At 42.6% G+C, this 23,742-nt stretch overlaps 1 protein-coding gene across 5 annotated transcripts in view; it reads right to left on the bottom strand.

The window, feature by feature from the left end:
• Window positions 1-23,742, bottom strand: part of LOC126203568 (non-structural maintenance of chromosomes element 1 homolog) — a 45,421-nt gene that overhangs the window by 3,759 nt on the left and 17,920 nt on the right. For 2 of the 5 annotated variants that reach the window (XR_007540303.1, XR_007540302.1), the window contains exons 5-6: window positions 21,831-21,951; window positions 2,031-2,268 (exon numbers count right to left, since the gene is read on the bottom strand). Coding sequence is in view for 2 of the 5 variants with exons in the window: in XM_049937894.1 (XP_049793851.1) it covers window positions 21,838-21,951 (114 nt within the window). In the remaining 3 variants the exon portion in view is untranslated. Of the gene's footprint in view, window positions 1-1,217; window positions 1,557-2,030; window positions 2,269-21,830; window positions 21,952-23,742 lie in introns of all 5 variants that reach the window. The other 3 variants (XM_049937894.1, XM_049937893.1, XR_007540301.1) reach the window with 2 other exon arrangements.

The raw sequence follows: 23,742 nt of genomic DNA, 5'->3' as shown, positions 1-23,742 counted from the left end.
CCATGTGACGCTAGGTATGCTCCCTTTGGTAAAAACTGTGCTACAAATAAATATAAATGATGCTATTCACACTCATCTGATATTATGTTCGATAGTGTGACATACTGAGAGTTATTGTGTGTGTTACACGAGGGATCTCCAAAATAGGTCTAAAGGTTGCATCTGGTACAAGCTTGAACGAAGCCTTTTAAAATAGTGTGCGAGTCTTCCTGGCTTGTTTAATTCAATTGTAATTTCAAGTTTTCTTTCTTCTGAATGCATGTGAAATATGTCCATTCAAGCTAAAAAGAGGAAATTGAATGTGAGTGTCCTATCTTCAGTACAACGTGGCCATGAAATATTTTGTTATAGAGAAAGCCAACAAATTAATTAGTGTTGTTTGTAATGAATTTATTGCTGTTCTTATGGAATACAATAGTCAGCGCCACTATGAAAAAATGCATGATGCACATTTCGATAGCAGTGCATTTTAATTACAGCTAGAGAGGTGTTTTCTTTACAGAACCAAATGATGTAAAGCTACTCTTTTAGCAAATACAGTGACATGTTGAATTGAAGAAATTGTCTGTAATTTATCCAAACAGTTACAAGAAAAGACATAAGTTTGCTTGGTACCCAACAGACCTGGATGAATCGCAGACATCTCTGATGTTACTCAATTGAGGTATTAACACAGACTTCAGAGTTACTGAAGAACCAGCAAATCTTATTTCCTTGCAGGGTACAGATGGGTGCAGGGGATTGTGTGCCAAATATACAGGTCTCATTGGAACACCACACTACATTCAGTGTGAAGCCAGTGGTGTATCAAACCCTGGAAAACACACTGCACTATTGAGCGGGATGCACTTTGGGCAAAATCAGTGGGTGTATCTTTTGTGAAGAATACCGTTGTAATTTTGGTTTTTAATTTCATTCAATGTCATGGACTCGCTACCACCATCAATTCAAGCCTTTCCTTCAAGAGGTAGAATCTTTGTCAAGTATTCTCTCATATCACATGGCAGTGAGATGGTTAATGTGTGGTAAAATTTTGCAAAGCTTCCTTTCTTTGAGAACAAAGATGAAATATTTCTGAATGAGAAAAACAATCTTGAATGAAATAAATCAAACTTCAAGAGAAGGACAATATTATTTTTGGTCTTTACAAGCATGTTAAAGATTTTAATAAAAACTAATACTTTCTGAACACAATATCACACAGAAACATTCCTCACATTTTGCCAACTCCCAGTCATCAAATGGTGAACATGTTTAATGTTCTCCATTTTTGTTCACAAGGTAATTTCTTGGTGATCTGAAGGAGATCTCTTCCAGGTTCTTGTATTTAGACGCTTATTCCAATGAGATCGAGATTTTCCAGAACCCCTTTTCTTGCAAAGTGGAAGATGTCCAGGCACACTGCAAATGGAAATCATTGACCTGCGAGCTGATTATTCCGTGAAGGACCAGTTTAGAGAAGAAAGCTGTGTTGAGTTTTACAAGTTTCTTCCAGAAGGAAACTACTCCAAGATCAAAGATTTTGCACAAGATTTGTTGTCTGTATTTGACACTACCTATATGTGGGAACAAACATTTTATTTAGTGAAATTTAGAAAATCTAAACACAAAAACAACAAACATTTATGAAATAGTTTACTCATACAACAGATCAAGTTAAGAGCCACATTTTCAGAAAATTATGGGTTCCAAAGCTAAAATTCTAAATTTCATTCCTTTCACTAAGTGTGCAGAGGAGAGTGTTGTGCCAGGAGGATACTGCAGTGAAAAACACAAGTTTTTTGGTCAGTACTTCAGTCTAATGACTTGATAATAGAATCGCATGCATGAGTAAGTACTAAAGACTGCCAGAAGCAATTTCCGTCATGTTATGCAGTTTTTGTAGTTATTGGATAAGAGATCGTGTTTTGTGCAGCATTTGTAAATATTTCGAGTTCTACACATTTAAGCTATGTATAATAAAAGGAAAGTCTGTAAAGTTTGGCAATGGCTTCAGAAAATAAAGGAAACAAAAATTACAAACAAATTACCTCTACTGGTCTTCAAAGTAAGTAGTTGTCAACGGCACATATTTGTTCATCTTCCACACTTTCCAAAAAAGTGGTCTGACAAAATCCAAGATTAAGACAATGTTGATTGCCTTTTTTGACAGCATGGGCTTGATCCATCATGAATATTTTTTCCAGGGAGATGGAGGAGATAATGAACGGCACGCCATTAACTGTCACTTGGTCTCCAGATCGATTTGGTAGCACTAGGTCCCATGACCTGTAATGACATGAATGTCCAACAAGGCATGACCACACGTGCTTTGAGCGATTCCACAAGAATCGTTTGCTGAAAGTTTACTATGTTTTTACAGCTGATGTCAAAAGTGTGCTACTACTAGTAGTGATTACTTTGAAGGACACTAAAGGTGTTTTGTTTGTAACTCTTGTTTCCTTTATTTTCTGAGAACTCTGCCCAAATATTTTCGGCACACCTTGTATATTAAAGCTATTTGGAATAAATTGTTAATTCTTCAGTTAGAGAATCTTAATGCAAGCAAAAATTAGTTACACAAAGTATGGATGGATAATCCATAAATCTGAGTTTCGTTAATGTTTCAACAATTTCATCTGCCTTGAAAAATGAAAATGTGTGTTGTTTCCAACTGCTTCCATTTAAAATGTATTTTACTTGTAACTGGTTTTGGATAATACTTTTGTTTAATTTGACTTGACATGCTGATTATTAGTGTGCAGTAGAGAAATAATGTAACTAAGAGGTGATTAACAACAGACTGGGAAGATTTTCTCAGCTGCATAGCTTTTAAATTTCAACAGAATATTTGTTTCTAAGTACATGGCCTTGTTGTACGTTGGAACATGTTTTCACATTTGGATAACCCTTAATTTTCCAGAGTAATTTTTGTAATTTCAAGAAAAAAAGCTGCAGCACACAAAAAGTCAATTGGGCTAGATAGAGGCGAAAATCTGAATTAAGGGTTCCAACATACATCACTCTCCTCTACTAAAGATTTATAAAGTGTACCTGAGGTTTTCACTTAAAATTGTGTTTCTGTCAAACAACAATAAATTTCGTTGTTATTTTCTTCTTGGATTTCTAAGAACAATGGGTTGTTATCTGGTGCCTACTAGGATTCAAAACTTGATGTGTGGCCCTCGTGCTCTAGTAATTTCGAGACCCATGTTAGACTGTGCTTAAAGTTTGTGAAAGTCCAGTCCTTCATTAATTTGCAACACAGCTGGACAGTAATTTTGTTGTCTTTACAACCCCCCTCCTCCCAATAAAAAAGACCAAATAACATTTTTATGGGAATTGGGTTGTACTCTCACAGACGTCTAACAGTGACTGCTGTAGGATATCTGTTAGTAACTATAGTTACTTCTCACTATTGGCAGACCCATCAATAAAACAAGGACCAAAAATGTGATTCATGAAAGCCTGCACCCCAAGTTGACACACTGAGGGGGTTGGTTATCCACTTCTCTCAGCCAATGTGGATTTACAGCTGACCTGTAGCGCGCATTGTGAAGATTCTTGTGCCTGTGGTTTGTAAATGATGCTTCATTTGCAAACAAAATCTGGTGCAGCTGTAACTGATTTTAAAATCTATTTCCGTGAAACTGTTGAAGTGAAATGTAGGAAATATAAAATGTGTTTGACTGTAGTATTCACAAAATACTCCCCTGGTTGATCTGACTAGCACATTCTAGCTGCCTTGTACAGGGTGTTTCAAAAATGACCGGTATATTTGAAACGGCAATAAAAACTAAACGAGCAGCGATAGAAATACACCGTTTCTTGCAATATGCTTGGGACAACAGTACATTTTCAGGCAGACAAACTTTCGAAATTACAGTAGTTACAATTTTCAACAACAGATGGCGCTGCAAGTGATGTGAAAGATATAGAAGACAACGCCATCTGTGGGTGCGCCATTCTGCACGTCGTCTTTCTGCTGTAAGCGTGTGCTGCTCACAACGTGCAAGTGTGCTGTAGACAACATGGTTTATTCCTTAGAACAGAGGATTTTTCTGGTGTTGGAATTCCACCGCCTAGAACACAGTGTTGTTGCAACAAGACAAAGTTTTCAACGGAGGTTTAATGTAACCAAAGGACCGAAAAGCGATACAATAAAGGATCTGTTTGAAAAATTTCAACGGACTGGGAACGTGACGGATGAACGTGCTGGAAAGGTAGGGCGACCGCGTACGGCAACCACAGAGGGCAACGCGCAGCTAGTGCAGCAGGTGATCCAACAGTGGCCTCGGGTTTCCGTTCGCCGTGTTGCAGCTGCGGTCCAAATGACGCCAACGTCCATGTATCGTCTCATGCGCCAGAGTTTACACCTCTATCCATACAAAATTCGAACGCGGCAACCCCTCAGCGCCGCTACCATTGCTGCACGAGGGACATTCGCTAACGATATAGTGCACAGGATTGATGACGGCGATATGCATGTGGGCAGCATTTAGTTTACTGACGAAGCTTATTTTTACCTGGACGGCTTCGTCAATAAACAGAACTGGCGCATATGGGGAACCGAAAAGCCCCATGTTGCAGTCCCATCGTCCCTGCATCCTCAAAAAGTACTGGTCTGGGCCGCCATTTCTTCCAAAGGAATCATTGGCCCATTTTTCAGATCCGAAACGATTACTGCCTCACGCTATCTGGACATTCGTCGTGAATTTGTGGCGGTACAAACTGCCTTAGACGACACTGCAAACACCTCGTGGTTTATGCAAGATGGTGCCCGGCAACATCGCACGGCCGACGTCTTTAATTTCCTGAATGAATATTTCGATGATCATGTGATTGCTTTGGGCTATCCGAAACATACAGGAGGCGGCGTGGATTGGCCTCCCTATTCGCCAGACATGTACCCCTGTGACTTCTTTCTGTGGGGACACTTGAAAGACCAGGTGTACCGCCAGAATCCAGAAACAATTGAACAGCTGAAGCAGTACATCTCATCTGCATGTGAAGCCATTCCGCCAGACACGTTGTCAAAGGTTTCGGGTAATTTCATTCAGAGACTACGCCATATTACTGCTACGCATGGTGGATATGTGGAAAATATTGTACTATAGAGTTTCCCAGACCGCAGCGCCATCTGTTGTTGAAAATTGTAACTACTGTAATTTCGAAAGTTTGTCGGCCTGAAAATGTACTGTTGTCCCAAGCATATTGCAACAAACAGTGTATTTCTATCGCTGCTCGTTTAGTTTTTATTGCCGTTTCAAATATACCGGTCATTTTTGAAACACCCTGTAGCAAGATGTGTATTGTAAGTAACCGCTGCTAAAACTTTTGTTTGATTGCGTTCAGATGTTCTGTTTTTTCCAGTGGTGTATTTTATTCTTTATAGTTCCAGTTTTTGAATGTTACTTATGTTTGCAAAGACACATTGTGAGGGCTTGGCACAATCAGGATATATTTTGGTGTATAAATGGACAACTTGTTCTAAGAATTTGGTGAGATTTGCCATAAATAAAAACCTAATCCTCTTTTTTGACAACCCCGTGAAACTCTGAATAACTTCATGAGCTAGTTTTCTGATACCTACAACAGCAGAACACATACTGATGGATTTCAAGTGCACAGATAAAACACAAGAACCATACTTATGTAAGGTATAGTAGCCAGATGTTTGTGGGATCTCTTCTCCTGATTGTGTGACAATGTTTTTTGGTGCTGTTACCTTGCAACTATTTGAAAAATTTTTGCCCAGTCACTGAAGTCCTCTATGAAGGCTATTTCCAATGCCACAGAAAAAACTGTACAGTCCCACCTTAAAAAAATCATCATTCAGCTGCTATAAATATTAAAAATTGCTTGAATGTCTGAAAATTTGCCACACTGTCCCAACTCAATTTGGTGAAAATCTCGTCTCAACATATTTACTCGTTCTGCAAATGTTTGGAGTGGCCTGTCTTTGCTGCCCTCACTCTGTAGTGAGTAAAGTGGTAGTACTGCAGTCCAACGATAGTGCTTTAGTATTTGGCTTTCCTTAATTCTTTTGCTGCTACAGACATGCTCCTTGCATTCTGGTGGCTGTGCTGAGACTGGGCACTTCTGCCAATATGAAATACTTATCACCCGATTTTTCAAAAACTATTACGTGAAAAAATTTTGATTGTTGCACACCTTACAGTCTGATACCTTCACTCAATAAAGAACTGAAATTCCTTTCATTATCCATCATACACACTGCATTACATTACATTACATTAAGCAAATCATTTGCACCAAATTTTAAAGATTTTGCAGTGGTAAAAACGCATTGTGCAAACTTTGTCTATGGTTCATTTTAGTTCATATGCTACAGTGAATGGAATGTAAACAACATGTTGTTGTTGTTGTTGTTGTTGCTGCTGCTGTCGTCGTCTTGAGTCCTGAAACTGGTTTGATGCAGCTCTCCATGCTACTCTATCCTGTACAAGCTTCTTCATCTCCCAGTACCTACTGTAACCTACATCCCTCTGTATCTGTTTAATGTATTCATTTCTTGGTCTCGTATTGGTGATCCCTTGATGCCTCAGAACATGTCCTACCAACCGATCCCTTCTTCTAGTCAAGTTGTGCCACAAACTTCTCTTCTCCCCAATCCTACTCAATACCTCCTCATTAGTTATGTGATCTACTGATCTAGTCTTAAGCATTCTTCTGTAGCACCACATTTTGAAAGCTTCTATTCTCTTCTTGTCCAAACTACTTATCGTCCATGTTTCACTTCCATACATGGCTACACTCCACACAAATACTTTCAGAAACGACTTCCTGAAACTTAAATCTATACTCGATGTTAACAAATTTCTCTTCCTCAGAAACACTTTCCTTGCCGTTGCCACTCTACATTTTATATCCTCTCTACTTCGACCATCATCAGTTACTTTGCTCCCCAAATAGCAAAACCCATCTACTACTTTAAGTGTCTCATTTCCTAATCTAATTCCAGGAGCATCACCCGACTTAATTTGACTACATTCCATTATCCTCGTTTTGCTTTTGTTGATGTTCTTCTTATATCCTCCTTTCAAGACACTGTCCATTCCATTCAACTGCTCTTCCAGGTCCTTTGCTGTCTCTGACAGAATTACGATATCATCGGCAAACCTCAAAGTTTTTATTTCTTCTCCATGGATTTTAATACCTACTCCGAATTTTTCTTTTGTTTCCTTTACTGCTTGCTCAATATACAGATTGAACAACATCGGGGAGAGACTACAACCCTGTCTCACTCCCTTCCCAACCACTGCTCCCCTTTCATGTCCCTCGACTCTTATAACTGCCATCTGGTTTCTGTACAAATTGTAAATAGCCTTTCGCTTCCTGTATTTTACCCCTGCCACCTTCAGAATTTGAAAGAGAGTATTCCAGTCAACATTGTCAAAAGCTTTCTCTAAGTCTACAAATGCAGTCACGCGGTTCCAGACTGAAGCGCCTAGAACCGCACGGCCACACCGGCCGGCCGTTTGCCTTTCCTTAATCTAGCTTCTAAGATAAGTCGTAGGGTCAGTATTGCCTCACGTGTTCCAATATTTCTACGGAATCCAAATTGATCTTCCCAGAGGTCGACTTCTACCAGTTTTTCCATTCGTCTGTAAAGAATTCGCGTCAGTATTTTGCATCCATGACTTATTAAACTGATTGTTCTGTAATTTTCACATCTGTCAACAACTGCTTTCTTTGGGATTGGAATTATTATATTCTTCTTGAAGTCAGAGTATTTCGCCTGTCTCATACATCTTGCTCACCAGATGGTAGAGTTTTGTCAGGACTGGCTCTCCCAAGGCCGTCAGTAGTTCTGATGGAATGTTGTCTACTCCAGGGGCCTTGTTTCAACTCAGATCTTTCAGTGCTCTATCAAACTCTTCACACAGTATCGTATCTCCCATTTCATCTTCATCTACATCCTCTTCCATTTCCATAATATTGTCCTTAAGTACATTGCCTTTGTATAGACCCTCTATATACTCCTTCCACCTTTCTGCTTTCCCTTCTTTGCTTAAAACTGGGTTTCCATATGAGCTCTTGATATTCATACAAGTGGTTCTCTGTTCTCCAAAGGTCACTCTAATTTTCCTGTAGGCAGTATCTATCTTACCCCTAGTGAAATAAGCCTCTACATCCTTACATTTGTCCTCTAGCCATCCCTGCTTAGCCATTTTGCACTTCTCATTTTTGAGATGTTTGTATTCCTTTTTGCCTGCTTCATTTACTGCATTTTTATATTTTCTCCTTTCATCAATTAAATTCAATCTTTCTTCTGTTAACCAAGGATTTCTACTAGCCCTCGTCTTTTTACCGACTTGATCCTCTGCTGCCTTCACTGCTTCATCCCTCAAAGCTACCCATTCTTCTTCTACTGTATTTCTCTCCCCCATTCCTGTCAATTGTTCCCTTATGCTCTCCCTGAAACTCTGTACAACCTCTGGTTCTTTCAGTTTATCCAGGTCCCATCTCCTTAAATTCCCACCTTTTTGCAGTTTCTCCAGTTTTAATCTACAGTTCATAACCAATAGATTGTGGTCAGAGTCCACATCTGCCCCTGGAAATGTCTTACAATTTAAAACCTGGTTCCTAAATCTGTCTTACCATTATATAATCTATCTGAAACCTGTCAGTATCTCCAGACTTCTTCCATGTATACAATCTTCTTTTATGATTCTTGAACCAAGTGTTAGCTATGATTAAGTTGTGCTCTGTGCAAAATTCTACCAGGCGGCTTCCTCTTTCATTTCTTATCCCCAATCCATATTCACCTAATACGTTTCCTTCTCTCCCTTTTCCTACCACCAAATTCCAGTCACCCCTGACTATTAAATTTTCGTCTCCTTTCACTATCTGAATAATTTCTTTTATTTCATCATACATTTCTTCAATTTCTTCATCATCTGCAGAGCTAGTTGACATATAAACTTGTACTACTGTAGTAGGCGTGGGCTTCGTGTCTATCTTGGCCACAATAAGGCGTTAACTATGCTGTTTGTAGTAGTTTACCCGCACTCCTTTTTTTTTATTCATTATTAAACTTACTCCTGCACTACCCCTATTTGATTTTGTATTTATAACCCTGTATTCGCCTGATGAAAAGTCTTGTTCCTCCTGCCACCGAACTTCACTAATTCCCACTATATCTAACTTTAACCTATCCATTTCCCTTTTTAAATTTTCTAACCTACCCGCTCGATTAAGGGATCTGACATTCCATGCTTTGATCCGTAGAATGCCAGTTTTCTTTCTCCTGATAATGACATCCTCCTGAGTAGTCCCCGTCCGGAGATACGAATGGGGGACTATTTTACCTCCGGAATATTTTACCCAAGAGGACGCCATCATCATTAACCATACAGTAAAGCTGCATGCCCTCTGGAAAAATTACGGCTGTAGTTTCCCCTTGCTTGCAACCGTTCGCAGTACCAGCACAGCAAGGCCATTTTGGTTAGTGTTACAAGGCCAGATCAGTCAATCGTCCAGACTGTTGCCCCTGCAACTACTGAAAAGGCTGCTGCCCTTCTTCAGGAACCACATGTTTGTCTGGCCTCTCAACACATACCCCTTCCATTGTGGTTGCACCTACGGTACGGCTATCTGTATCGCTGATGCACGCATGCCTCCCCACCAACGGCAAGGTCCATGGTTCATGGGGGGTACAAATCTCACAACTGGGAATATATCATCAAATTGGGTTGAATATCACTGTTTCATCCACCCTGTAGCCCAAACCTAGAGGCTTCAAAGTTCCAGCTATTTGGACCACTACAGTATAATCCACATGCAACACTTTGAACATCACGAGAGTGTAATTCATCCAGTGAAAATATGGTTACATGCACAGGCCAAGTGCTTTTACCAACAGGGAATACATACCCTTTCACAACACTGACAAAAGCCCATAAAACATGATTAAGATTATGTAGCGAAGCAATACATATAAAAGAAATATGAACTGTTGTTACCAAATTCTAACTCTTAAGAATGAATTATATTCTGAGAAGAAGACTGTGGACATTATTTATTGAACAACCCTCATTTTATGTATTATACAGCCAATTGTTGATCTTGGCAGCTGAGACATCACACTATGGCTTAGGAATAGCACTGTTTCAATAGAACACTAATGGGCTTGAACACAGAATCTATTCAACTTCAAAAATTCTAATACTTGCCCAGAGGAATTACTCCCAGATAAGACGACAGGCCTTTGCGATATAGCCAATGGCACCATGAAACTCCTCATCTCTCTTTATGGAGCACACTTCCATCTCATCACTAATCATAAGCCCTTGGTGGCAATATTCTTTGGTCTGCGCAGTAGTCAACTAGAGTGTACAGCACAGCTCCTGCACTTATTTCTGGTACTGCAATTTAAAAATTCATCAGAAGTCCGCAACTAAATATGCTAATGCCAATACATTGCCCCACATGCCCATGGGTCCTGGCATCATTTGACAGAAGGGCACAGGTCGGCATCCAGATTGACTTGTCAGCCCAGTATGTTGTGCAACAGCCACTGAGCGAGCGGGTCCCACAAGACATCAAGGCTTCAGCATGTCCTACACTGGTTTTGTCAAGGCTGGCCCTCCCCATTTATCAGTCTCCACAATGTCCCCACTGCAGGACCTCTTCACTCACATATTCGCCTTTCGGCTGTTGTTGGTGTTTTACTACTGGCCACAGATCACAATGACTTCCATGTGGTCTTTTCCCAAACACGGAGATCCCAAGAATTACATCATACACATTAAGGGCCATGGGGAATGGCAACCACCAGAAGAACGTAGCATGTAGACATGTTTGTTGGCTACAGATTGAACATTTAGCACATGCACGTATCAGGTACATTGAACATCAGGCAGCCCCACCATAAAACTGTTGCACTATGGTCAGCACAACAGCCATGGGACAGGATACACTTGGACATAGTAGGGCCTTCCCTTAATTCAATTTGGCTCACTGCTGGACACATCAAACTGCCCTAAGGGGTTAATATGATGTTCACCACCACAGAAGTCACCCTCTGGATGCTGACAAAAATATGAGCAACAGAAGGCCTACCCTGCACTATAGTAGCTGACAACAGACCAGCATTCAACTGCAAGACAAAAAAAATGGTGTGCGCATTGAAACAACAAATGTCAAAGATCGTGAGAGAGACATCAACAGGGACAGGGCTAATCTTATTTCTCAATGCCTACAGAGTAGCACCAGGTAACAGTTGCAGTCCTGCTGAAGTACTCTGCAGATAACAACTGCATATACTCCTGGAACCTGCTCCCACTGTCCCCTGGGGCAGCTGCAAGGATACATGCCATGTCTCGTGTGGGCCCACACATTGGGGCTGCATTGGAGATTGACTCTGCCGACAACTGTGTGGTGTCAGGGAAGCCACATGTATGTCATCTCCTCAAGGGTTGTGACATGTTTTGCCATCACAGCCAGTTGTGCCCCACAAAGAGGATCAGTTCCAAAGATACATTAGAACAGAGGGGCACCACCAAAGTAGCTCTTCTACCAGCAGATGTAAACATATAGCTGACTATATAAGTTGCTGATGACAACATGGAAGGTGCCTCCAACCTGGAATTAGTTCCAGCACAGTTGGAACACAGATGAGAGGGCACCGCCAATCTTCATGTGATCTCCAAGTGATGCTAGTGGTTCTATGTGATCTGGGTGGTACCACTAATTTAGGGTTGTATTTGAGGCTGGCAAGAATTAGTTATAGACACTTCCTGTTCAGTTCTTCCAATACAACTTCCGCCTCTAGTTCTGTACACCTTCGCTGACATTGGGTGACCTGGATTTGATTCATGGATTAACAACTGGACTAACAATGACTGCTGTGCATCAGATGCTTCATGGACAAACTTTCTAACTTATCAGTGAGTGTTACCCCAGGATTCTGTTCCAGATCACTGTCAGACACTGTACATGTTTAAGCTGTGTACTATCGTGAGTGTGCAACTAACGGTTTTTGGGGAGGGGGGGACACAATATAAATAAGAATTGCATATGTACTGGAAATAAAGTTCATACCTGCATTATATTGCACCAGATGAATTATTACAATTTCAGAAAAACTGGATGATTTATTCAACATAAAGAGCTTCACAAATTGAGCAGTCAGTAATATGTTGGTCCACCTCCGGTCCTTATGCAAACAGTTATTTGGCAGAGCATTGCTTGATAGAGTTGTAGGCTATTCTCCTGAGGGATATCATGCCAAATTCTGTACAACTGGCACGTTAGTGTATCAAAATCCTGAGCACGTTGGAGAGACCTGCCCATAATGCTCCAAACTTTCTCAATTGATGAGAGATCTGGTGAGATAGCTGGTCAAGGCAGGGTATGGCAAGCATGAAGGCAATCAGACGACACACTCGCCATGCATGGGCAGGTATTATCTTGCTGAAATGTAAGCCCAGGACGGCTTGGCATGAGCGCTGAATATCTTTGACATCCCACTGTGCTGTAAGGGTGCAGCGGATTACAATGGTGTCTTACTATGAAAAGAAAAGGCACCCCAGATCATCACTCCTGATTGTTGTGCCATCGACAGTCAGCAGGTGGGTTGTCCCCAGACGTCTTTGGATTGGAATCTCAACGGTTGGATTAGAATTGCCTTCAGTGATGATTCCCACTTCAAACTGAGCCCTGATGACTGGGAAAGATGGGTCTGGAGATACTCCAGACTGCAGTGAGATACCAAACAGACTGTCTTCTACCATATGGTCCGACAACCAGGAGTGGTGATCTGGGTTGCCATTTCTTTTTATAGCAGGACCCACCCCTTTGGTTGCATATGTGGCACCCTAACAGCATAGTGATACATCAACATTCTGTTACCCTTTATGGCAAGCCATTCTGGGCTTACATTTCAGCAAGGCAAAGCCCATGCACACAGAGATGGTTTCTACTGCTTGTCTTCTAGCTTGCCAAGCCCTACCTTGGCCAGCAAAGTCATTGGATATCTCCCCAACTGAGAATGTTTGGAACATTATGGGCCCTCCAACCAGCTCAGGATTTTAACACTGTAACTCATAAATTGGACAGAATTTAGCACAATATCGCTCAGGAGGACATCCAAGAACTTTATCAGTGCCAAACCAATATTTGCTTGCATAAGGGCCAGAGGTGGACCAACGTATTACTGTCTTGCTTAGTTTGTGAAACTATCTCTTGAACAAAACATCAAATGCTTCTGAAATTGCAATGACTTTTTTCTTTTTTTTCCCTCATCTATCTATATATGTACTCCACATCTACTGATTTCCATTCCATTCTGAATCTACTTGTGGTGCGTCACTCATTTCGTCTTAAGACTGTATTATGAAGACGTAGATGTTACCAATCCATGAAAACTATAAAAAAGATAGATTTACAATTCCACAAGACAACAGTCATACGCTTGAGGTGTTTACTTCACATCTCTTATTTTCCATGAATCTTTACCTTCAACTTAGTTACCCACTTTCACATGTGGATCAAGAGTACAGTTAGTTGATGTGATGCTTTGTCACCTATGTAGAACCATGAAGTGCCCCTGTTACAGAATCAATCAACATTTTTCTTGAGGTCAAGTGTGTTGGTGGCAGCAATGGATGTGTTCTGGCACAATTTCAAAAGCTCAAATGTCATATTTCAGGGATAATTTGTTATTCATACCCCCCACCTACAATTGGAAAAGAAACCACAATTGCAAAGGAAATCACAGTTGCAAAAAAAAACCACAAATTCTTAGCATGCTCTTGTAAAACACAATACACCACCACAGTATTGCAACTTAGCCAAATACTGCTGCTACAGGCTTCTAGGTTCTTCCTCAGATGTTTAAAAATGCATGCATGCACGCACGCGGCCACCCACCCATGTGGCCAGCCACACACACACACACACACACACACACACACACACACACACACACACAGCTATGTCTTCTCTGGTTGACTGTGAGCAGTGACCTCGGCTGGGGTAAGTAGAATGATACAAAAGAACAACTGAGAAGGGAGTGGGAGAGGCGATGATGTGGTGTTGCCTGTGGGGTCTGTAGAGAAGTGTCAATGACAGAATGGTGGGCTGCTTGGTTTAACTGTGCTTGGGCAGGAAGAGAAGGGAAAAGAGAGAAGCACGGAGAGGGAAAGGGCTATGCTGGTGAGCCCGGGGGAGGGAAAGGTTTGTTTGTTTTGTTTTGTTTTAGGGCACAAACAACAACTGAGGCTATATGCTCCCAAGTCAACACTATAGGACATGAACACAGAGAGGAAGGAAACGACTATACATTAGTCACAATGGACAGAATAGGAGACAGCTAAAGACACGCATGCGGAAGAGGCCTTAAAAAAAAAATAAAAAAAAAAATTAAGTGGTCTTCACCATATTGCTTCAGCCAATAAAAAGTAAAATACAGTTGACATCAGACAGGAGACCCAAGCTGGAACATAAATTGTTAAAAAAAAGGGCATTCCAGAAGGAAATGGTGGGCAGTTAAAATTTGGGCGAAATGCCTACAAAGTGGCGGGGTAGCGCCACTGAGCAAATGACGATGGCTAAAAAGGCAGTCCCCAATATGCAGCCGAGTTAAAAGAATCTCTTCCTGGCAGGAGGGCCGACAGGAGGTCGTCCAAGGCGCAGAGAGAGGCTTAATAAGCCAAAGCTTATTCCTGTGAATCGAGGACCACTGACAATGCCAAAAGGACACCACCACCTGACAAATGGCAGTGCAGAGATCATCAGAGGGAATATAGGTACTTGTGGGCTGAGGTACAAGGACAGCAGCCTCGTTTCCTGGCAGACCAACATGATCAGGGACCCACGGAAACATGACATTGGCTCCACCAAGAGTGAGCAAGTGACAGTTTTCCTGGGCTTGCTGCACTAAGGGATGAGTTGGGAAGGCAGTGTCGTACTCCGTGGCCTGATACAAGGCGAAAGCTTGGCTGTAAATACCGAGGAATGTGCCAGAAGTTGATATTGAAAGACACAGGTGCCAATGACAAAGGCACACCAGACCCTATGGTCAGTCCAAGAGCCATCAGTGTATACAAAGGTACTATTGCAAAGTCCCACGCGAAGGTCATGAAACTGAAGGCAATAGACTGAGGCTGGAGTAGTGTCCTTAGGAAGCGAATGAAGGCCAAGGTTAACATGGGCTGGTACAAACGGAGGAGGGTGGTTCGATCGGAACACCAGGAAATACCATTGAGGACATGTAGGACATTTGAGGGACTGTGTACCGTGGCAGGCTGCCAGGTAAGATACATGGGAGGACCACGAGAATTTCTTTTTGAGCAGGAGCCCCAGGAATTTTGTAGTGTCAACTAAGGGAAGGGCAAGCAACAGGCCCAAGATGGATAGATGGTGGGAGAAACCATTTGCGCTGCCAGAAATTCACACAGATGATTTTGTCAGGGGAAAAGCGAAAGCCATTGTCGATGCTCAAGGAGTGAAGAAGATCAAGACAGCACTGGAGACTCCGCTCAGTGAGACAGGTCCTTTGAGAACTGCAATAGATGGCAAAATCATTGACAAAAAGGGAGCCGGAGATGCCTGGTGGGAGACAGGCCATTAGAGGGTTAATGGCAATAGCAAAGAGGATGATACCCAGGATGGAACCCTGAGGCACACCATTTTGTTGGATAAAGGTGTCTGACACACACCTTGAAAACTCAATCTTGTAAGTACCCGAAGAAAACAGGGCGGGCGCCCACAGAAGCCCCACGTGTAAAGAGTACGGAAGATACTACTTCTCCAGCAGGTGTCGTAGGCCTTTTCCAAATCAAAAAACAGCCAGTCTGGGATTTCCACAGAAAACCAATCTCGCCATGGGTGGACAAAGTAACAATATGGTCAACTGCAGAATGCTGTGCTCGAAATCCATGGTGTGCATTCGTTAGTAAATGGCGAGACTCGAGCCATCAAACCAGCCGAGCATGAATCATATGATCCATCACCTTGCATACGCAGCTGGTAAGAGAGATGGGGCAGTATAGCTAGAAGGAAGGTTTTTGTCCTTACCGGGCTTACGTATGGGTATGACGAGGAAATGTGCCCTCAGCTCAGACACGCTTGTACGTGTTAAGCAGAAAGTGCTTGCCCGCAAGAGAGAGGTGCTGCAATCTGAATGTGGATGGCGTCTGGCCTTGGGGGCAGAGGATCGGGGTGAACTGAGAGCATGATCTAGCTCCCTCATAGTAAAGGCGGCATTGCAGCACTCACTATTCTGAGAAGCGAAGGGTATCGCCTGAGCCTCCTCCACTTGTTTCCAATGGAGGAAGGCAGGGTGATAGTGGGAAGAGCTCGAAACTTCCACAAAATGGCGGTCAAAGGTGTTGGAGATAGCTATAGGGTCCACGATGACATTGTCAGCTACTGTCAGGCTGGAAATTGGGGACTGGATCTTGGGTCCAGAGAGCCATCGGAGGTTGGCTCACAGGACAGAGGAAGGTGTGGAACTGTTAAAAGAACTAGTGAATGAAATCCAGCTAGCTCTTCTGCTATCCCGAAGAACTCGACGACACTTTCCACGCATCTGTTTATAATGAATGCAGTTTTCCAGTGTAGGGTGGTGGTTAAAAATGCAGAGAGCATGTCTCCGTGCGCGAATTGTGTCGTGGCATGCCTCAGTCCACCAAGGGACTGGGACACAACAGCAAGGGACTGGGACACAACGTGGTAAAGAGGAGGTGCGAGGAATGGAATGTTCTGCAGCCGCAAGGATAACGTTGGTGAGGTAGCCCACCGGTTGTCACAACTGGGGAAATCTTGTTCTTCGAAGGTTGCCAGGGAGGAGTAAAGCTGCTAGTCAGCCTAAGGTAAGCTGCCATTTGGATGTGTGTGTGTGGATGGGGTAGGAGCAGCAGAGGGAGAGCACATGGGAAATGGTCACTCGAGTAGGCATCAGAAAGAACGGACCACTCAAGGCAATGGGCAAGCTGGGTAGTGCAAAAGGATGGGCCCAAATGGGAATAGGTGTGCGAGGAGTTGTAAAGGAAAGTGGGTGCTCCAGTGTTAAGGCAGAAGAGGTTAAGTTGGTTAAGTAGGTCAGCCAAGAGGGCACCTCCCTGACAGGTCCTGGAGAATCCCAAAGGGGATGATGTGCATTAAAGTCACCGAGTAGCAAAAAAGGGAGGGGGAGGGGTAGCTGCCCAATAAGCTGAAGGAAGTCTGCCCTAGTGACACGCAACTGACAGAGGGACGAAAATGGTACAGAGGAAAAAGTCAGGCAGGGAAGGAAAAGACTAACTGCAACAACTTGAAGATAGGTATTCAGGGAGATGGGTTGACTATGAGGGTCATCCCGTATGAGCAGCACGATGCCCCCATGAGATGGAATGCCGACCTCAGTGGGAAGGTCAAAATGAATCGGTAAGTAATGTGGAAGTTCAAAGCGGTTGTGAGGGCACAATTTCGTTTCCTGAAGGCAGAGTACAAGGGGATGCTGTGCTGATAAAAGAAGCCGTAAATCCTCTTTGTGGGACTGAAGGCCACAAACGTTCCATTGGAGGACAGTCATGAGGAAGAAGAGATGTAGGGGGTGTCAACTAGGTGGCTGCCAAGTGACAGCCAGTGTAGAGTTGCTACTAAAGGGCACAGAAGCAGGAGGATCCTGCTCCATGGGGTCCAAAGAAGCATCGGCATGCTTGGATGGTCGGTTTGTGGAGTCCAATGCTCAAAAACTGTTGGTGGTGCGCACAGGCGAGACACAGGCCAGCCAGGCTATGGGACCACGTGGCGACACCATTGAGCAGCATCTTCGAGTTGGCGAAGGAGAAGACCATTTATCTTTAGCAGACTTCTTCGAGCCCTTCTGGTTAGAGGAATACTTGGGTGTTGTTTGGCTGGAGGGATGGAGGAAGATTGGGTGTTGTTTGGCTGGAGGGATGAAGGAAGACTTGGGTGTTATTTGGCTGGAGGGACAGAGGAAGTCTTCAAGGGAGTAATACTTCTGTCCTTTCCTGCCTACTGGTTGTGTAGCAGGTGGCTTCGCCCCTTGAGGTGAGAGTTTAATGGTTTGTTGCACAGCGGGACAGCGATGCTACCTTGACACTGGGTGATTTCACAACCTCAGAGCCGAATTTGAGGTCACATGTCTGCATGGCCATGTCCTTCATGGAGAGAGGGGTACCAAGACCAGAACTATAGGTGCCAGACGGGAGAACACAGGGTTTGCGACTAGCCAGTAACTTGAGAGCTACTGGATAAGGCACTTCTTCCTTTAACCGAACCTCTTGAAGAGCCCACTCATCTAGATACAGGGAACAATCCTGAGAGGAGGCGGCATGGCAACCATTGCAGTTGATACAGTGGGGAGAAGGAGGCAGACGTTCACCCTCGTGTGCATCCCTGCCACAGGTTACCCATTTGGCTGGGTGTCAACAAGATGTTTGAGTGTGGTTGAAATGATAACACTGGTAGCAGCGCATTGGATTCGGAATGTACGGCCAGACTGTGATAATTTCATAGCCTGCTTTGATATTGGACAGCAGCACCACCCTATCAAAGGTGAGGAAAAGAGTGTGGGTGGGCACCAAGGAGGAATCGACCTTTTTCATCACACAACGGAAGGCAATGACACCCTGATCAGAGAGGTAAGATTGTATTTCAGCCTCAGTTAGACCGTCAAGCAGCCTGGTGTAAATTACACCGTGGGAAGAATTCAAAGTTCTATGTGCCTTGACATGAACAGATTAGCCTTGGAGAAGCGAGGCAGCAAGCAATTGTTGTGTTTGAGAATCAGAAGCCGTCTCCAAAAGCAAAGTGCCATTCCATAAATGAGAGCAGGATTCCACACAGCCAACAACTGCATCAACACCTTTCTGGATAATAAACAGATTGACTGTGGCAAATGACTGACTGTCTTCAGTATGTGAGGCCACAAGGAACCGCGGTGCAGCGGGAGGGGTCTTCGAATCAGTAGCCTCATTACATTTACGTTTCATAGACGCCAACAGGGGAGAATGATTGACTCATAACGAGGAAATACCCCATAATTGCCCGCATCTCCTACGGTGCGCTCCTTCCAGCTGCGGGCCACCTTCACAAGGGGGTGATTGTTCACACCTCAGGTCACACCTCTCGAACACCTGCCGGAGGCACCAATCGGCAATTTGGAAAGGTTACAACTCAGGCAATCACCCCTCCCTGGGCCTGGTCTGTACCAGGAGGTCTGTGTGAACCCAACCTGTCGACCCGGGGCTGGGAATCACGCATTACCCAGTCACCTGTTACACATCAGACACATTGGCCGGCCTTCAGGAGCACACAGGGAGGAAGAAGAAAAAGAGGATCCTCAAACACCAAAGTGGAGGAATGAGAGGAGAAGGGAAACAAAGAAAGGAAAAGGGAGCCAAAAATAAAATTGAGACCGTTCGCACGTCAGCGACAGAATGCAGAACATTCCCAATAATACCCCAGACATGTGTCCCAAGGGAGGGGAAAAAGAATAGCAAGAGGATAGACGAGCAGCCCGGAAGGGAAAAAGTGCTGCAAAGGCTGGGGCCCCGTGGTAGCCAAGTACAAACCCACCAAAGAGTGGCGAGCCCAGGAGGGACGGACACACACACACACACACACACACACACACACACACACACACACACACACACACACACACACAAAAAGGCCTGTATGAGGCTGGTGTGGGAGCAATGAAGGATATGAGACCAGAGGGATTATGGGACCAAAGGGAAGGTTGCGAGAGTTCCCACCTGTCCAACTATCTCTTGGCCACAATTGGGTAGTGGCCTTTTATGCAACTAAATGAATAGGCTACTGTATTTACTTGAATCTAAGCCGCACTTTTTTCCAGTTTTTGTAATTCAAAAAACCACCTACAGCTTAGAATCGAGTGCAAAGTAAGCGAAAGTTCTGAAAAATGTTGGTAGGTGCCACCACAACTAACTTCTGCCGTCAAATATATGTAGCGCTACACAGGCATGCTTTGCAGGCACAAAGATAAATACTGGTGCCAAAACCTCTGCATCAGTAAATAAATTAAAAGAAAAGGCAGAAGAATGTAAACATTATGTCACGTATTTTTTTGCGTTTGCTGCCTAATAAACTATGAAACTAGAGTGAGACAACAGCAAATGCGGAAGAATATACATATCATGTCATATTTATATTCGTATTAGTCTTATGCTGAATAGTGATACAGTCAGAAATGAAGCACGGCAACTGACTAGATTTTTAAATCTAAGATGACTAATTTCTGTGCAGAATGTAATGTACTGAAGAGGCGCCTGCAGAGATTTTCAAACGGGGAAAAATTTTCGCTAAAGTCTCGTTCAGAACATCATCTATCATACACAGTCTATTATTTGGTTCTTGTTGATCATTATCAAAGAAAGCAGCAGTGTAAGTAACAAGAAATAGCAGTCTCTTGCCATTGTTCCGCTTATGAGAATTCCTCTTTTTTATTGTAAGCGGCGGTAGCGCACACAAAAGCAAGCCATGTCGCGAGTGGCGACAGGTCATAAACACTCATTATCAGAATGCAACAAACAATGCATCTTCAGCTTAGAGTGACGTAAACACCCATAACAAACAGAACGGCACTTATAATATTAAAGCAAAATTAGCAATCGATTCAAACCAGATGAAGCACGTGAAAAAGGAAGGGTACCCGTATAAATACGGACGGAGCCTGACACATAGCAATGGCTACTTGGTGAAGCTTAACTGTTAAGCTTATGACTCAAACCAAACTACTGTAGCTGTATCTTTATCCATTTGACCTAAATTGTGTTTCATGTTACAACAGACCAACTTTGTTTTGATTTGGAGGTGCAGTCTAAAACGTTTCTCCCCCCTTGAATTTCGAGTCTCAAATTTCAGGTGCGGCTTAGATTCGGGAACACTTTTTTCCCTTGATTTCGAGTCTCATTTTTCAGATGCAGCTTAAATTTGAGTGTGGCTTAGATTCGAGTAAATACGGTACATGGCTGCTTTAAATGGTGGCTCTGGCTTTGATGCGTAAGGAAATTCCTGTGACCCAATATACTCATCAGTTCCCATTTCACCCCCTGCTCCCAACCTCTTATCCGTGTCTCACGTCCCTGTAAATGACCTGGATACAAGGCATAGGCCATACATCTCCCCTCTCTATTGCAATCCAGTCACTGATATTTTCTACCCCATCAAACTGGCCAAGAGACACTTGGACCAACAAGTTACTGGGCATGCTGCACAACTCAATGTGCTTGACTTCTATGACTGCTTCATAGCCCAATGCCATCTAGATTCCTCTCATAACCAGCACTTTTTTAATAGTTCAATAGGAAACTCGCCCTGTAACATATCATTTATTCCCGTAATCCCCTGTGCTCAACCTTTGCAGCCATATCCCGCAACTGCCTCATCTGCTCTCCTGCCCCTACTCCAGCCTTACACACGCCTTCTCTCCTCCAGCTCACTTGGACAGTCTTTCCTTCTATCTTCTTCTCCACTATCCCTCTCCTTCTCTACCTCCCCCATCACCGCAGATCTTCTGATGGCACACTGTAGAGCCCACTAACCTATCCCTGCTAAGTCTCTGCACACTCTCACAGGCAGCACTACAGCATCATCCCCCACCCTTTTCCTACTACCCATCCTTATCTCTTTCATAACTCTACTACCCACTCTTTCTGATGAAGGACTTTGTCCAAAAGCTGAATAATGTAGCAATTTGTCCCAATTCATATTGTTATTATTCTTCCATTCCTGAGTTTTTCCACTGCTTATATATTACTAAGTGTGTGTCATTACTATAGTACTAACTCTGAGTTTATTTACAATAAACAGTGTTTCTTAGGATTTATTATAAACTTTCTACACACCAAAATTCTATATCTGTTGCTGAACTTTGCATTTGGGGCACTCGTATACACCTGACAAAATTTTTCTCATTTTGTCCACACATCGTTTGTGACATACTACACCACATTCACAGACAATTCCCTGGAAAAGAGAGAAACAATTAAAAAGCATTCTATAAACCACATTTTATAAATTAATATTCAAAAAATTTCATACATAAGCATAAATTTCTAAAATGTTATAGAATTATGACAGAGATTTCCTTCAGGGAGTGCTATAACAGTAATAATGGGAATGCAGGAACATAATCTGTGAGAATGGAAACCACCAACAAAGATTTTAGAAACACATTAATCTTGAAAACAGCATTGTTGCATTTTTTTCTTTTTTTTTAACGCACATGCATTTACAGAGGTGTGAGTTGGGGTTGTCTCATTAGTCTTCTGACAGGTTTCATGCTATCATATAAAATACAAAAAAAAAAAAATGGTTCAAATGGCTCTGAGCACTATGGGACTTAACATCTTAGGTCATCAGTCCCCTAGAACTTAGAACTAGTTAAACCTAACTAACCTAAGGACATCACACACATCCATGCCCGAGGCAGGATTCGAACCTGCGCCGTAGCGGTCTCGCGGTTCCGGACTGCGCGCCTAGAACCGCGAGACCACCGCGGCCGGCTATAAAATACAGCTAACTATCATATAAAATACAGCTAACTATCATATAAAATACAGCTAACATTTCTTGGGATCACAATTTGTCCATAGGTGTAATCTTCTAAAGTTCAAGTTCCTTCTTTAATTTGATTCAGCAAGAAGACTGGAAATGTTTCTCATATTTTGTTTCTGCAGTCGTACGCAGGACTAATTTGATTACTAGTATGAATTAATGCTCATTTAAGGCAACAGATAACCACTATTAATAGTTGTGATGCAAAAACTTTGTCCCTTTAAAAAAATTCTTCTGTACACAAGTACTTTAATTACTACAAATTTAAACAGTATACCTACAATTACCAATTTTCCCTGGCTTATTTCACAGTGAAAGAGGTTTTGGTGAATGGTCAGATCACTACAGCAGACATGCATAGTATTTTAGCAAAAGAATGCATAATCAACAAGTGCATCGATGGTTGGAGCACAAGTTGTCCCAGAAAATGATACACTCAGATTTTATGTGGCACTATTACAGACTATGACAAGGCATGCACCCCAAAATTGGGAATATTACAGTTCCAACACACCAGTCAGCAAAGAACTTAAAGTCACTGTCAGAAAACATTCACTCCATGCAAAGACCACACAAACAACTAACTGAATCTTGTATAGTGCCCAAGACAATTTTAGCTTACAGACTCTGATATTCTTGCAGACTTTGATACTAGAAGTCTCAAACTAACTGGCAAAAAATGCAATGAACCTGTTCAGGCAGCTTCCTATCACTTCAGTGAGGATTTTTGAAAGCAGACCATCAGCATAACTGTGGGCAGCACCACTTTCCTTGTTATATTAGACAGGCGCACAAGTAAGTTAGTGGGCTTTAGCACCCAGCCATCACCGACAAAGTGACAAATTGTTCTATAGTTCATATATTTTACATGGCTGCCTCAATATAGTAATTTGTCCATGATTTATTCTATTGTGATGGGGTGTATCATAATTAACATAAAAAATGGGTAAAATATCTTCTTCTCTACATACATAAATTTAAGTCCCCTGCCCACTTCTGCCTGTGTATTCAGGCTAATCTCAGGAATGATTGTTCATATTATGATATTTCTTTTACCAACAGGTACACCGAATTACGAGAAAGGCTTGTGTATATAACTTATAAATATTTTGTGCAAACTGGCAGGACTATTATGAAAAATTCAACAGTCACTGTGAAAATGATGCCGCTATCATCTAGCAATGAATGGTGCAACTCAGA

The sequence above is a fragment of the Schistocerca nitens genome, chromosome 9 (assembly GCF_023898315.1).
Source record: "Schistocerca nitens isolate TAMUIC-IGC-003100 chromosome 9, iqSchNite1.1, whole genome shotgun sequence".
In the NCBI taxonomy this organism is placed as follows: Eukaryota; Metazoa; Arthropoda; class Insecta; order Orthoptera; family Acrididae; genus Schistocerca; species Schistocerca nitens.
The sequence above is the reverse complement of the archived record's forward strand: the minus strand, read 5'-3'. Positions and strand labels throughout refer to the sequence as shown.